Below are 15802 nucleotides of genomic sequence, written 5' to 3'. Positions count from 1 at the left end.
AATTTTTCAACTTACATTTTGAACAAATTTTCAATCTGAAGTTTAAACTCTTTGACCATTAGATAACTTTATATTAGTTAAATCTAAGTTTATTACACAAACTTACTATTGGGAGACTGTAACTTTAAATTTTCCGAGTTTTTCCCCTGCAAGTTGCAATCACACACTCCGGTAGGTGTAGGTAACGGCGTTGACGGGTACTTGGGGGGCGTGGATGAAGGTGTACGGTAGAGCTGCGCCGTCGTCATGGCTTGCAGGAAATTGTCGATTTGCTTCAATGACAATGCATTGTGAAGCGTTTCTAGAGGCCTGATTGGTGGTACGCCTCCAAACCCTTCTAAAGCTTTCAGATGCATTTCAACGAATTATTAACAAAAGATTAGTTGATTACAAAACGATACTGATTTTTCATAAAATGTGCATGTTTTTTAATATCCGCCGATATGTTATAGTAGAACGCCAACTTTTAGTGTGTTCCACAGAATATTATTAGTTTCAAAGTAGAGCTCGAATCAGATGAGAAAAGGCCACCGCATCATCAATGACGCAGTTTTTAAAACTATTTCTTTCTCCTTCTACAGTTGCCGTCGCATTAGATATAATCAGAGGCGTCCTATTAAAATATTCCCGAAAATATATTGTTAAGCGGTCAAAAAGCCACTTGGCAACGTAGTACGGTTTTTACTTGGACACAATTAAAACAGATGCGGCAGCGGCCAGGGACATTTGGACCTTTTTATATGCTTTTACTAGCCGGCACTCTAAACGGTGTTGCCAAGTTTAAAAAAATGTAGTGGCGGACAGGGAGACTTAGGGGGTTAGGTTAGGTTCCGTTTTAGTCTGGTGTTTTGGTTGTATTGTTGATGGTCGCAGTTGAAGTTCACATAGTGTTATGAATAAAAAACGTTATTTTGTCAAAATGTCTTTCAAAAAGGTTGGAAAGAAAGGTGTTATCATATACAGCCAAGGCCGTGAAATCGTCAGTAACGTCTTACAATTTATGAAGAAAGAAGCAGAAGGAGTTTCCATTCCTTTAAAAAACTTGTTGTCTTTTATTTTCTTTATTAAAAACGACGAAAATGTTTCATTTTACTGATAAAATAATAGCACGCCACTGACTGGCTGCAACAACTTGGAAAGTAACGAGAGCAGCAATATTTAAAGCGAGACGTACAGAGATCGTGACATCATCGTTTGATGACGCCTGTGGCCTTTTCTTAGCTGATTCGAGCTCTACAGGCTTGATTTGAATGCATTCACCGCCCTCTGTACAAGAAAGCCTAGAATGTCACTTTTAATGGCGGCGTTAGCGGTTTTCGTTTTGTACACAAACCTATGCAGATGCAGTAGAAAATATGTTTTTTTTTTTTCGTGTAGTTGATTAGAAGTTGTGAGTGAAAAATCAAAGAACGCTTCATTCCTGATCCAGATATGTATAGATATGGCTTTTTATACCCAATAAAGACCAGCCAAAGCAAGTTTGGTTAGAACCCTTTGTCCTGGAAAGTACAACAAACTAATGTGAAAACTGCTCAATCAAAGAAAATTTGGAAATCCTTGAAGCTAGGTAAGCAAAACTGGTCAATGGGTTTTATATTATTACCAAGACCTTTCTTTTAAAATGTAAATGTGCCAATGGAACTTCTAAAAGCTGTCCTGTTTCTTCAAAGTAAACCTTTGTTGCTCTCAAAATGCAGGCGGCCTCAAAATGTAACTCACATACCTATGTATGTAAGAAGCAATAAGTTTACTGAATGAGAAAGCATATTGTACTTACCACTGAGTATTGTGTTGGAGTAAAATCATTCCAGTTCAAAGCTTTCAACCACTGTTGGGTTTGAGCAGGGTCTTTTGGAAAGTAAAATACTGACACTTTTGGGCCTTTCACCAAATTGCTTTTACAATTTGGCAAACAACAAGTGGACGGCATATTGTAGAGGCAATAGAATTTAAGTTAAAAAACCAACAACAAATTATAGAACAATGAAGGAACAATAACAATAGTGATAACACAATAAAATGAACACAAACTACACTTTCACTAGAACAATAAACATATAAACAACAATATATAATAGCAAACAAAAATTACTTTGGTAAGTAATCCCAAGTCTTGACTTTAAACCTTAAAAATTAATTTAATCTGGGGTAATATCCCTAGTGCATTTAATTTTTCCGGAAAAATTCGGAAAAACCGAGTTTCTAAGAGTTCTTTAAACGAGGGTTTTTTTAAAACCACTCTCGCTCATGCTATTTGTTAAAACAAATTACTTAGAAACGGGTATTCCAATTTTTCCACAGGAAATATTAGATGCACGAGGGATATTTGGTAAGATTATTTCCTGAGTTAAATAAACATTTTATTTTAATTATAACAATAAGAAGAATAACTTTCAAGCTAGAAAGGGTAACACTATTCTTTATGTTGCTGTGAGGAGTGTGAAATTTTTTCGATTTTTTTTTCCGGAAAAACTGCTGACAGCTAAGTTGACAGTTGTTAAGTGATTTTTTCCACTTAAAATTTACATTTGTTATACTAATTCTTGATAGCGATTGGTCAAAATTGATAGGAAGGAAATAATCATCAAAAAACTCAATTTCCACAATACAAACAAATGCAAACTGTCAACCACTATTTCGGCCATATTGGAATTTTTGGCATGCACCTTCTTGGCTTTCTTGTACAGAGGGCGGTGATGCATTACATTATTTGATCAGTTTTTGTGAATCAAAAATCCATCAGGACAATAAACACAATTAACAAAAAAGATGTTTACTTACCGGAAGCGGTGGCGGTACTGGTAATCATATCGCGTAAATTGGGTGCGCTGGAACTACCGGAAATCACAGCGGTGGAAAATAACCTATTGGCGCTGCTGGCGATCAGTTTTTTGTATCCAGGCATTCCGTAGCTGAGTCCCATCACTTTAAAGTAGCTCATCTGTCCGGCAATACTGTGTCGGTGGCGTTTGACGGCGGCCTGTCCGCATTCTGAATAGGACACACAAGGATTGGCGGGGTGCGACAGAGAGCGACGAGAGGAGAAAAAGGCAAGGAGATTGGACGGAAAGCGACGCACGCACATTGCGCATGGAAAGTCGCCGCCGTCGCGCCGCCCCCTCGTGTAAAACGCTTTGGGGAAGCGCACCGGTTCGTTGGGAGAAAGAGTATCGGGGCTTCGTTCCCGTTTTAAACTCTCGTTATACTTTTGTAGCAGGAATTCCTTACCCGAGCTACCTTCCAAAATATTAGGATCGGAAAATGACCGGTGATGAATAATCGTTTTCTTTTCGCCCTTGTCCATCTCCTGCAGATCAGTCTCCCAATTAACTTCCATAGAAATGTCGTCGATTTGACTGTCCACGGTGGTTTGTCGGGACAGTCTGTCCCTGTATAACTTAATATCGCTCAAAGGCAGTTCGTTAGTGCTGCTCGTTTTACAAGAGTGCAATTCCGAAGCCGTGAACAACGCTAAGTTAATCTCGGTCAAAGGCAAATCACAGGCGGCACAATCCGAGTCAGACGTTTTCGCGAAAGTTAATGGGGAGTCGCAGGGTGACTCGAAATCCAAAGAACCCGATATGGGACTTAAATTTTTGTCGCTCAACGACACAAAATTGTATCGCTTAATATTGCGTAAAACTCGATCTAATGGATTGGCAGCGCCGGGATGGGGTATATCAATAGGGGGACTGACAGGGCCGTTAGTGGGGGTTACGGACATCTCAGAGTCGTCTAGTAGCGTCAGTCCAATAATTAATAAAGTGAATGCAAGTGATCATAGCGCAAGGGAAAAGACAAGCAAGGGGGAAGGAAAAGAGAAATAATAAATAGTAAGTAAATGTGTTTCCATCACCAGCCCAAAATGCTATGAGAAATTGTAAAAGGCTTTTGCGTAACAAATCTCAAAAGTGATTAAATACCCTTTTACGCTATTAAGCCGTGTACAACCTTGAAAAAAAACCTGCCAAAACCCAATCATGCAAATACCATAGACAAAATCAACTACAATTTGGCATAAATATTTGAAAATATATTTTGAAAAATATATTAGTTTTAGACCTATTCAGGTAAAGTAAGAATGCTGTAATTGTAGTGATATTGTCCCTCAACAACAACAATAAGCGAATAGAACATTCAAAAAAGGAATGGAACGGAAGCGGCAACGCAGCCTTAGGGACATGTATCAGACCCATTCTAAGGTGGCGGAGCTGATACACACCCCCGTTATCGAAATTACACCAGTCGCACGGGTTTGCCAGACAGACGAAAGATGAGTTCGACAACTTGACTTTGCTCATGCTAAGCGAAGCGCCCAAATTCCACAAAGTTTACGGAATTTCCAAAGACTAGAGCACTACAATGACTGTGTAAAATATAATGATCGTGTGTGGCTGTGTCAATTATTATAAACAAAACCAAGTTGTTGAACTCATAATAATAATACAAATTTATAAATTGTGTGTCTCGTAGGTATTGCTCCTGAAACATATTATGATCGACTTACTGGAAAATAAGCAAATTCAGTGACTCAATCTACACTTTCAAAAAAAAAAACAATCAATTAACACCCACGCCCAAAATTGGTTAAATCCAGGCAATCCACAACAAAACAACATCGAGATAACGCGCGTACCTGTACTGTTAACTGCGTCCAAACTTTGATGAAAATTCTCGGCTGCACACAATGAAAAAATTAACGTTACTTCTACTTAAAAGATTTAAAAAGGCGGGAACATATTTTAGCTAAACTCTACCAAAGACCAACCAGGCAGTGATATATTCCCTCCTCATGTCAAATAGCAGCCAATACGTAAGCATAAAAACTACCTTTATTTTTCTGGGGGCTTTTCTGATCGTAGCTCCTGGCTCTTGGTTCCAGTTCCGGACTGTCCACTCGATTGCCCAGCGACCTTCCACTGGCTTGAGTTGCTTGGTTAGCCAGTTCTTCAGTCAGGCATTTTGCTAATTGTAGAGCTTCATGACCGCATACGGTATGGGCACTCCTAATAATAATTACACAAATTAAAAATTATTATTTTCGAAATAAGTGGTTTCTCAACATATCGGTTGTGATGTGATACATTGATCGTTTTTTGAGACTTTTTTCATAGATTTTATACAACAAATTACTTTGTGTTTTCTGGCGTATGCCACTACACATGTATTGTAAATAGTCATAAACTAATTCCATAAGTATTAACAATTAACTATCAAAGTCTTGAGGTTAGCTTGAGAAATTCATGGAAGTGGTACTTAAACCTTTCCATAACTGTTTTAAATTGCCAGAGCCCTCTAGAAACCATTTTGAAAGTGTCAGAGACCTCTAAAGGATATTGATTACTTTCTAAAAAGTGCCAGAGTCCTCTACAAGTGTTCTAAACCTTCTAAGAATTGTTCAATATAAACTTAAATTGGTTGGTCATTTACTATATAATTTATTGAAGCCCTTACTTTATACAGGGTGGTCCAGTTTTAAATGTCAATAATTCACCAATCCATAGCCAATTAAAAAATAAGTTGACATTTATTATGTCATTTTCCTGAAAAGTGCTTCCTAAGGAAAATACAGTCCTTTTAATTTCTGTTTAAAAAACTCGTTTTTTTTGTCATAACTGTCAGACCGTTGGAGCAATATTGATCAAATTTGGAACAAGCACTTTATTACACGTTATTACGGTCAAAGACCCAAAACTAACCCAACCCAACTTAAAAATTGTCTTGGAAACGGAAAATTCACTTAAGAAGTTTAAAAAATATTATTGTAGCCAGTTTTCATAGTTTCCAGACAAACTGAAAGACTTTAGTTTTGAAAATTGACTTGTCATGCAAATCGAGAGACTTTAATACTGAAAATTGACTTGTAGACATAAAAACTACTTTTTCAAGAATTTGTTACTACAAATTCATACATTTAAACCTTAAAAATTGACTTGAACCCCAAAATGTGACTGAACTAATGAAGAGTGTTATAGTTTTCATAATTTGAAGACAAATTTCAATATTTTAGTCTTGATGCATTGACATTAGATTCATGAAAATTGTTTTGAAAACAAACTTTTCGTGCTTTTTACTTTGCTTTTCATTTTCTTCGAATTCTGGACTAATTTTAGTGCTTCAAAACTGCTTTCAGCTTGGAAAATCGAGTTTCAAGACTATCCTTCACCAAGTTATTGACACAGCAAACTTAAAAAACAATTTTTACATTCTTCATAGACTTAAAATGGCATTCCAAGCTTTGTCACTATTAAGTTGACTTCTAGAGACCTCAGTGCTAAAAATTCGGGTATTTCTTAATAAACTAGACTGTTTTTAGTGCCTCAAATCGAGTTTCATCTTTACAAAGTTTTTGACTTATCAGGCCTAAAAGCCAGTTTGTCCACTGACCATAATCTTGAAAATGTTATTTCAAGCTTCTTCACTATTAAATTGACTTCTACACTCAGGTGCAATAAATTGTAGCATCTCTAAAAAAATCAGACTGTTTTTAGTGCTTTTTAAAACTGAAAAATCAAGTTTAAGACTATTTCCAAAAGTCAAGTTTCTTCAGTAATAAAAGTAAAAAATGTTGGTACCAAATGCTACAATAATACGTCTTGAGAACTAATTTTTAGAAATAAAATAGTCCGAAAATTTAATTTACTTCTAGACTTGTTGTCCAGTCCAGAAAATTCAGTTGTACACCAATTAAAGTCTTGAAAATATACTTTTGGACTCTCTTTAGTCCTAGTAAAGTCCGTTCTAGCATTAAAAGTCAACTTTTATGTTATTTTTAGTAGTAAAAAATGAGTTTCATGCACAATACAATCTTTGTCTTAATTTCCGGTCTTTTTTCACTTCTTGAATGCCAGTTTCAGACACTCAACCAGGATGGCAGTCTGAGAAAGCGAATCATAAGACCATTCCTAGTAGTAAAAAAGTTTTTAGACTATTCAGTACAAATTTGGACTTTCACAAGTCTTGGATGTTCAGTTTTAAACTATAAAACGATTTTTTAAATTGAAATTTGGAGGACTGTATCTTCCTTAAAAATGACACAATGCAAGTCAACTTATTTTTTGTTTGGCTATCAAATGGTGAATTATTGACACTTAAAACTGGACCACCCTGTATAAGATAAAACTATAATTATTTTAACAATCAATCCATATCACATTTAAGCACCGACATACGTTTTTGTCTGGTGATTGTGATGCAACAAGTCACTGAACAGATGATACTTACCATTTATTCGCAAAATTTTTATTGAATCTGTCAGATTAACCTCCAAACTTCAATAGTTAATTTATATTCATTAAATTTTACTTGTGATTGTTACCCTATGAATAACATAAAAAAAAACACACCCAATTGGAATCGGTGCACTAGTTCGCATAAACTTCGTCACTTTAGAGGAGTAAACAAATTCAGATCCATTGTCAGGTAAATCGTCGGGTGAAACCGGACCGCTTCGACTCGCCTCAGAAATACTGGGAGTTCCTACTAAAATCTTCTCCTCTTCAATCACTGAAATTTTCCCCTCTTCTACGATAGGCTTATTATCTTCCGGAGTGGGAGTAGTCGAAGTGTTGGCACTCTAAAGCACACGGGTACACATATTATCCATGCCTACTAGACTAACATAAAAACTAACCGAATTTTTGCTGGCGGCCGATTCGTTCCGGGAATGTGGCCGAAATCCAGGTCCGGGCGGTAAATTTTTTTGCACGCAACAATTGACTCCCGGACTAAAGTGTAATTCGATGTGGAAGCGTTCGTCGCTGCAGGGGTCTTTGGTGGGGTCTTCGTATAGCATTATCACTATCTGGGACATGTAGTTTAGTTCGGAAACCATTGAGACGTATTCCATGGCGCGCCGCCATTGTTCGTCTTTACCCACCTAAAAATCAAAAATTGTTAGTTTTTATTAAAGAACACAAAAAACAGCAAACGCACATCCAGTAGCCCTCCATGCCTAAGAACTGTAATTAAAGAGTGTATATGGCTCTCACTGGTAAAGTACAGTCTAGTTCGGACATGTCTACCGGGGCTGCTGACTCCATGAGAATATCGTGGGTTGAGTCGGTTTACCGACTCTTCGCTTTCTTCAATATTGCGCTGAAGATCCGCTTTAATTTTCTTTAGTAGTGGGGTGCATATACCCTGACCTATAGCTAGTTTTTCTTGAGCTGTTAATCCATATTCCTAAAATTATCACATAAACATTACCTACAAAAATAATATTGACTTTATTAAATAGTTCAAGCTTCAACATTATAGAGAAAGCAACAAGCTAAACTACCTAAAATCTTCCATTGCAAGGCGTCTTTGATGTAAGGAACAATTTTAATCATAACACATCATTCAATTTCAATAAGTCCCGGGACTAACCCACAGGTGGCACTACAAATCGCATTTTTATATTTTTCCCTTGAAGTACCATCTTTCAAACGACAGCTGTCAAATCCTGAGCTCATTCCCTCCAATATTTTGTTTGTGAGAATTTTTTAAAGTGAACAACTTTTGAGTTTTTTTTAAAACATGGAAAAAAGTGATTTTCGTGTGCTGATTAAACACTGTTTCCTGATGGGAACAAACACCGTCCAAACAGAACAATGGCTGGAAAAATGTTACGGGGACTCTTCTCCATCGAAAACAACGATTTGTAGGTGGTTTGCTGATTTTAAACGCGGTCGTACAGACACAAATGACGCTGAACGGTCTGGACGCCCAAATTCGGCTGTTGTTCCAGAAAACATAAAAAAAATCCACAAAATGATATTGTCTGATCGTAAACTGAAAGTGAGTGAGATGGCTGAGGCCTCAAAGATATCAGAAGGTAGTGTGTTAACAATTTTGCATGAACATTTGGGTATGCGAAAGCTGCTTTCGAAATGGGTGCCGCGAGTGCTCACTATTGACCAAAAACAACAACGAATTGATGATTCAGAGCGCTGTTTGGAGCTGTTTAACCGTAATAAAAAGGATTTTTTGCATCGATATGTGACCTGGATCCACCACTACATACCTGAATCAAAACGGCAGTCATCTGAGTGGACTGGACCCGGCGAAAGCCGTCCAAAGCGACCAAAACGCAACAATCGGCTGGCAAGGTTATGGCCTCTGTATTCTGGGATACACACGGTATATTGTTCATTGACTATTTGGAAAAGGGAAAAACAATCAACAGCGACTATTATTGTGCATTATTGGACCGATTGAAGGATGAAATCGCACTAAAACGGCCCCATATGAAGAAGAAAAAGATTCTCTTTCATCAAGACAATGCACCGTGTCACAAGTCCATAAAAACGAAGGTCAAATTCAACGAATTGGGTTTCGAATCGCTTTCCCACCCACCGTATAGTCCAGACCTGGCCCCCAGCGACTACTGGCTGTTTTCAGACCTCAAAAAAATGCTCCAGGGAAAGAAATATCAATCAAATGAGGAAGTCATCGCTGAAACTGAAGCGTATTTTGAGGCCAAGGAAAAATCGTTCTATAAACATGGTATAGAAAAGTTGGAAAATCGTTGGAATGATTGTATCACTCACAGAAGGGAACTATATTGATGAATAAAGATGAATTTCATGAAAAATAATTATTTTTCTTAGTTGGTCCCGGGACTTATTGAATGAAGTGTTAATATAAAAGTAATGAACTTTTAGAGACACTTTTACAATTTTCTTATAACTGGAGCTGCCTAATTGACGATTTATATTCTAAGATCAATAAGTACTTTACACAGTAATCGGTTAATAAACAGTTGTAAATAATATTACGGACTTACCTGTGGAATGACAATATCAGCCAGGTACTTAGCATTAATATACAGTTCCTCAGCTTGCTCAAACTGAATCGTATGTTGATTATGCTGTAGATCGTACTTGATGCAATCATAAATATCGGGAATTTTGCTAATATCAAACGTTTTGCTTTTAGTGTAGAAATCCTTTTCGATTTTGCTCCACCTCCTGTACATTAGGTCCCACGTCTCGCCGTGGTAGAGTATCGCTTCTAAAACAATTTTTTACAACTTAAGGTCTGTTCCGTAAACAACTACAGTCGTTAACTAGTCATAGAGTTAGTGGTTACCATAAAAAACGAACCTTTAATCTTACCATCTTCTTTTTTAACGTGAACAATCTCCATCAATGACTTGATAAGCTCGTGCACGTGCTTGCAGCACATGTACGGGTTTTTGACGAAATCTAAAGCCTCGTTAATGCTCGCAGAGTTGCAGGGATTGATTTTTTCGCGATCGGCTGGACTGAAATCCCGGTCGATTTGCATTAGTTCGTGCAGTCTGGCTTTGCACCTAAAACACCGGGACGTCAAGTTTGAGGCCACCAAGAAGTCCCAGAACGTACATATTTTGAAATTTGCTACTATCACAGTCGTTGTCCAACAATCCGTTGGTGTTGGCGCTTTTCACCATCTGCACCAAAATGGGGGTTAGCTCGCCTTCGAGCGCTAATAAACCTTTTGCGAAAGCTGCGGCCGTCATTTGGACCCTGCCCTCGTCCGAGGCGTAGATTTTAAGGTCGTGCCTGAAGGTGGAATGCAAACGAAGCAGCCCTAGACCTTGAGCCCCAGCGTACTCGCCTAAGACGAAAAGAAGCTCAAGTTTGATTTATGTGAAAAAAATGTAACACACAAGAGTAAGTATGTGTGTGTAAGAGGTTGTCTGAATTTATCTATTAACATCTGATGAGTTAATTAACAATTATTATTTCACTTAAAACTGTTTGTTTTATTTGAACTCTTCCAGGTAATTCAGAATTGAACGTGCCAACTTTAATGAAAGAGTCTTGAGCACTATTCTAAATCACCATTTATCTATCAGTGTAAAATATAAAAAAAAAACGTGTACGGATTTAAAATGTGGCACACTTTTACCTATTAACTCAACTGGAGCTTGATATAAATTAAAAAACATATTTTTTATTAAGCAAGTAAACACACGAAAATTGAGTGTTAACAATTATGAAAATAGTCAAACACAAACCATAGAGCTATGAATATGGATTGAAAAGTGGATTACTTACCTGTAATGACTTTTTATGAGAAGCTGATGCTAGCTAAAACCAGTTACTTACCAACAAACAATATAAATTAAATTACTTATTACCCTAAAAAGTGCGTAAATGCCAGTTGAATATCAAGGCCACAATAAAACGATTGAAAACAAAAACAGAAAGTCACAAAGACTGACTACTGCAACTCATAAAAAGTATGACGGACAACTTAAAATAAGGGCTTGAAACGGTCAGCCGCAATTGATGTTCGTTGAGGCTGGCCGTTTTGATGAGTTTAAAAGAAAAATAAAGATAAAAAAAGCGTAATACCAACCGGCAAAGTGTCTACCTTGTCCTCCCGGATACATGCACCGGAAGATACGGCCCAATTCTTCCGCTTGGATTCGTCCGGCCGGTGTTAATTCACCGCCCCATTTTAGGATGAGCACCAACGATGGTTCGGCCGGTTTATCTACTAAAACAACCGTTCAAATGAGCGAGGTGTTTATAAGGATTTTACGTACAAACCATCGTCAGAACTGGAACCTCGCGGTCTTCCTTTCGGCTGATATTTCATTTGTACCTTTCGATTGATTCCACTGAAGTGACCATACCTAATAAGCCTCAACTTATTTTACAAGGTCGTTCAAAATATTTGTTGATTTTGCTGTACGAGTTTCAAGAATAAAAAACAAAATGGACACTTACATTTCTAGGACAGCTTTCAACTGTTCCAGTTTGCCCTGTTTCTCCTCGATTTCGGGTTCGGCTTCGTGTTGCTGAATATCAGTCAACAAAGAACGAGCGATATCTAATATCTCTTGCAGTTGTTTCGGCCGTTTTAGCTTCACGTGACCGTGCTTGAACCCGTCGTACTTGTCAAAAATTTCAAAAAACTTCGGGTGGCGCACCTCAACTTTCATTTTTTGTTTCGGTGTACGATCACCGTGTCGAATCACAGCAGTGACGCACCTCAATTCCATCATTTTCCCGAAAGTGGTGGGGACGATCGGAGGGTCGTCCAGCTGGAACGGCACCGACCAGGGAATGTGCAGTGTGGGCGCTAGTTCTCTTAAAATCATGTTGCCCAGAATTTTGGCTGAGTCGTCATAGTATTTATTCGAGTTTTTGACAAAGCTAAATCCGTTTACGTCGCACACGAACGATTTACCTGACAAATTTGAATATATTTTTTATTTGTTTTCCAGTGTTGTTGTTGTTAAAATATTCTTTCAGATTTTTTGAACGACAGAGAGTGTCTACAGACAGATGAAGTAAAAGAACAACTTGTGAAAACAATTTCAAGTTTTACTTACTGTCTCTGAGCATCCTGTAAGGTCTTATTAAACATGAGGCTTGTCCTGAAAAGTACTCAGATTCTGTACACGTTCTGAACACATAATGGTGATAAATGCAATGGCATGTGAGAGACATACAAAAAGCTGCTGATATGGCTTAATTAAGATTGAACATTGTCATAGAAAAAATCGATATTTCTTCGGGTACATGACGTTAATTAAGAAACGCCCAAAAATGTGCGGAGATTAAGAAAAAATTTAAAAATATTCATTGGTAAAGTGACTGCAAACTTTTCTTTATTTGCACAAGTTTTTCTTCCACTTGAACTGTCTCTAGACACCCTGTATGATCATATTTTGGTTGTTTCAAATTATGTAACAGATAATATTGGATCTACACGTTCACTCAGAAAAAAACTAACAAAAACTAAAGGCTGCAATCATATTTTAAGAACGACTTGCACCCAAAACTTACCGTTTGCCCGTAACAAATCAAAACCGCACACGGCCTGCTTGAATGCCAGACACACCTTTCGAGAAATTAGCTTTTCCGCGTTACTCAAAATCACCGGATAACGAATTTCTTTGCCCTCCCTGTCCCTCTCCACTTTCCCATCCAAAGCGGGAGATTTTCGCGCTTCTGCGTGGGCATAGTCCGGCCCCACCGTGTATACCTTAACGTCAGTCCCATCCGTTGGCATAAAATCCTCATAAATAAAACTTCCAGTCTTGCGCACTCTAGATTCCGGCGAGTATACGCTACTGCGGCTTCCAATCTAAGTTTTTTGCTGTTATAATAATAAACCATTATGAAAAACAGTTGAATACCTTTCGGAAGAGCCTTTGACTTCCACCACCAGCAGATGTGGGATAGTAAATGTAAATATTGTGATCCTCCGCCGATACCGGCTTCTCTACAAACGGTTTGTTAAACACGACTCCATTGACTTCCACATGGTCTTCAGACTCCACCAATTCATGGTCTGAAACCCCAAAATAACCTCCTCAAAATGGGTAACGCTTGACTCAATTTATTGATCTACCTTTGGGATTTGGACTGTCTCTGTCCAAAACTGCATACCGAGGGATTTCGATGCCTTCAGCCTGCAAAGTCGAATACACTTTCCTGCGATCCTGGATGTCGTATTGCATATGCAGATTGTTGATAACGTAAGGATTGTGCAGCTGTGCGTATTGTATGGCTTTGTCCAATGGAAATCCCTTGGAATGGAATGAAATGAGACAATCGCATACGGGCCATTCTTCAACAGGTTTCTGAAAAAAGGTAATCAGGTGATTTAAGTAGCTTAAGCCACTGCATATTAATTTAAATACTTCTAGAATAAACTCACTTTAAAAAAACAAAATTATAGACTTACATGAAGTATCACATCTTCTTGAAACACAATCACCTTGATATATTCAAATTCTTGTAACCTGGTCAAGATTTCTTTCATAGGTTTGCTCTGCGTCTTCTTTTCCATGGCGCAGACCCCAACAATAACCACTTTGCCCCCATCATCCATATCTTGGGAGTCTAGGGTAGGGCTGTTGGGGTCGCATAATTCCAAATCGCCCTATCAAAAATTTTAATAATTAGAAACCTAATCTTTGCAGGTGCAGGTTAAGGTTAATATGATTTTTTTGGTTAGACTATATTTAAAGACTGCATCAGGTTGTATTACCAGAGTGTCAAATGTTATTGGACTGTGACCAATGTAGAACATTATGAATTTGTAATTGGATACAAATGAGCAACAAATTATGAGATGGGCTTATCAGAAAATCCTTGGCGCATTAATTAAACATCAATTATCAAATACCCAGTTGTTGAAATAGGATTATTATGCTTAATGGTTTATTGACTTAATACAAACAAAACTTGTGGTATAAAAATTACAAACAGCTAAAGAAGAAATATTTACATAATCATTGAAACATTCATCACAGTAACATAGAGAGTCTGAAGACTCAGCATCAACATCACTAGCTCTCCTGTACTTCCGCCATTTCTTTAATCTCCACCAGTCTTTGAAATGTGTCCAATCCATTTAGTTGCTTTTTTTCTTAGAGAAATAAAGAGTTTTTTAAATGTTCAGTGTCAAAAGACAGTGTCCATTAGACAATTATTGTCACTTTCACTCCAGTTCACTGCTGCACAACTACAAACTCATCCTCCTGATTCTGTAATTTTATTACAGCATCAAAAACACAAGCTGCGACGCCGACTTTGATAATGAAGAGATAAACATTTAGGCAAATATTTAAATTGGATTATACTGTGAAAACAATAATCACAAGATTTAAACAAACTACTGATGAAACTGGCAACAAATTACTTAGGCATACTTGTGCAGTAGAGAAATTAGTGTCTGGTGATAAGGTTTTTGATTTATTACTTGTTTGATGGCTTGCCAGTGTTTGATAAATTTATTAATATTATTAGTAAAGTGCACTTAAAAAAAAACAACTAACAGGCTAGTTAATACTTGGCATGCAATATGAGTACCAAAACCTTCACTCAACCTATTTGAGTTAGCCACTTCAACAAGATGAAAGGCACACATTAAAAATCTACATAAAAGTGGAAAACCAAAAATATACCATATGCCAATAAGAAGGTGCAATAGAAGGATTGTCAACATCTTGAATAACAACTGAAGGGACAGGCTTAGTAGTGCCCTCAGCGCTCGAACCGTCAGTGTACATGATAACTTTAAGCAAGGATCATAGACGATTTTAAAGGTAAAGGCTTTGACTTACTGCCCCTACATAGAACTGAGTTGGTCTATATGCAGCATTACGCAGACCCTGATAGCCGTGTTCCAATTCGGTGTACGACATGACACTTTCGGGACATGCTAGTGGGCCAACTAGGAGGATGTTTAGGGCTCAGCTGGCCGAGGTTTTTCCTCTGAAACACAAAGGTATTACTTGTATTAGGCAGGTCAATTGGTATTGATTTTTTAGGTACCTACCCAAGGAAAAAAAATACACAACACTCAAAAAACAAAGTTCACAAGCGATGCGAGGAAATCTGCATAAATTATATTTGTATTTATCTCAAGTTCAAGGTGGAAATTGTTGGAAAAGCAGACAGGGACACCTTAAAAATAGAGAATTGATTTTGTTCCATTCAACTTTCAACTGGGGATAACCGGGATAACGTGCTTTCTTTGTCTAACTAGTTATAGCAACGAGCTAAAAGAAGACAACTAAAGACCTGTCAATAGAGATACGTCAGTAAAGTGACAGAGTTCAGCTGATCGAAAGTGCATATTTGACAGTCTGTCTGTTAAAGTCAGCTGATAATTATAATGCGTTCCGCATTTTTGCAGTATGTTTAACTTTAAAACCGATTATTGTAATTTGTAATTTTATTTTTTTATAAATTTATAAGTAACAGATGGGTAAATGTATGTATAAAATAATATAATACATTAATTATTAATTACATGTATAAAATCATGTATTTTACATGAAAAATTTTTAAAATGTGTATAATAT

At 37.3% G+C, this 15802-nt stretch overlaps 1 protein-coding gene and 1 long non-coding RNA gene across 26 annotated transcripts in view; one reads left to right on the top strand and one right to left on the bottom strand.

Moving 5' to 3' along the window:
* Positions 1 to 15207, bottom strand: part of l(1)G0196 (inositol hexakisphosphate and diphosphoinositol-pentakisphosphate kinase) — an 18900-nt gene extending 3693 nt beyond the window's left edge. For 2 of the 25 annotated variants that reach the window (XM_081972545.1, XM_081972548.1), the window contains exons 1-18: positions 14221 to 14683; positions 13675 to 13872; positions 13339 to 13570; positions 13124 to 13296; positions 12771 to 13071; positions 11706 to 12168; positions 11526 to 11620; positions 11332 to 11472; positions 10350 to 10584; positions 10089 to 10297; positions 9770 to 9996; positions 7936 to 8184; positions 7634 to 7879; positions 7347 to 7576; positions 4831 to 5006; positions 4637 to 4678; positions 2782 to 3735; positions 107 to 343 (exon numbers count right to left, since the gene is read on the bottom strand). In XM_081972545.1, coding sequence (XP_081828671.1) covers positions 107 to 343; positions 2782 to 3735; positions 4637 to 4678; positions 4831 to 5006; positions 7347 to 7576; positions 7634 to 7879; positions 7936 to 8184; positions 9770 to 9996; positions 10089 to 10297; positions 10350 to 10584; positions 11332 to 11472; positions 11526 to 11620; positions 11706 to 12168; positions 12771 to 13071; positions 13124 to 13296; positions 13339 to 13570; positions 13675 to 13872; positions 14221 to 14346 — 4534 coding nt within the window. In that variant the 5' untranslated portion in view covers positions 14347 to 14683. The other 23 variants (XM_081972547.1, XM_081972561.1, XM_081972546.1 and 20 more) reach the window with 23 other exon arrangements.
* On the top strand, positions 14898 to 15802 carry LOC145724427 (uncharacterized). Its single transcript, XR_014176989.1, has 2 exons — positions 14898 to 15040; positions 15094 to 15802. It is a non-coding gene; the product is annotated as an uncharacterized LOC145724427 (long non-coding RNA).

This window comes from Ips typographus, linkage group LG2 (assembly GCF_016097725.1).
Source record: "Ips typographus isolate SLU linkage group LG2, UJ_Ityp_2.0, whole genome shotgun sequence".
Lineage (NCBI taxonomy): Eukaryota > Metazoa > Arthropoda > Insecta > Coleoptera > Curculionidae > Ips > Ips typographus.
The sequence above is the reverse complement of the archived record's forward strand: the minus strand, read 5'-3'. Positions and strand labels throughout refer to the sequence as shown.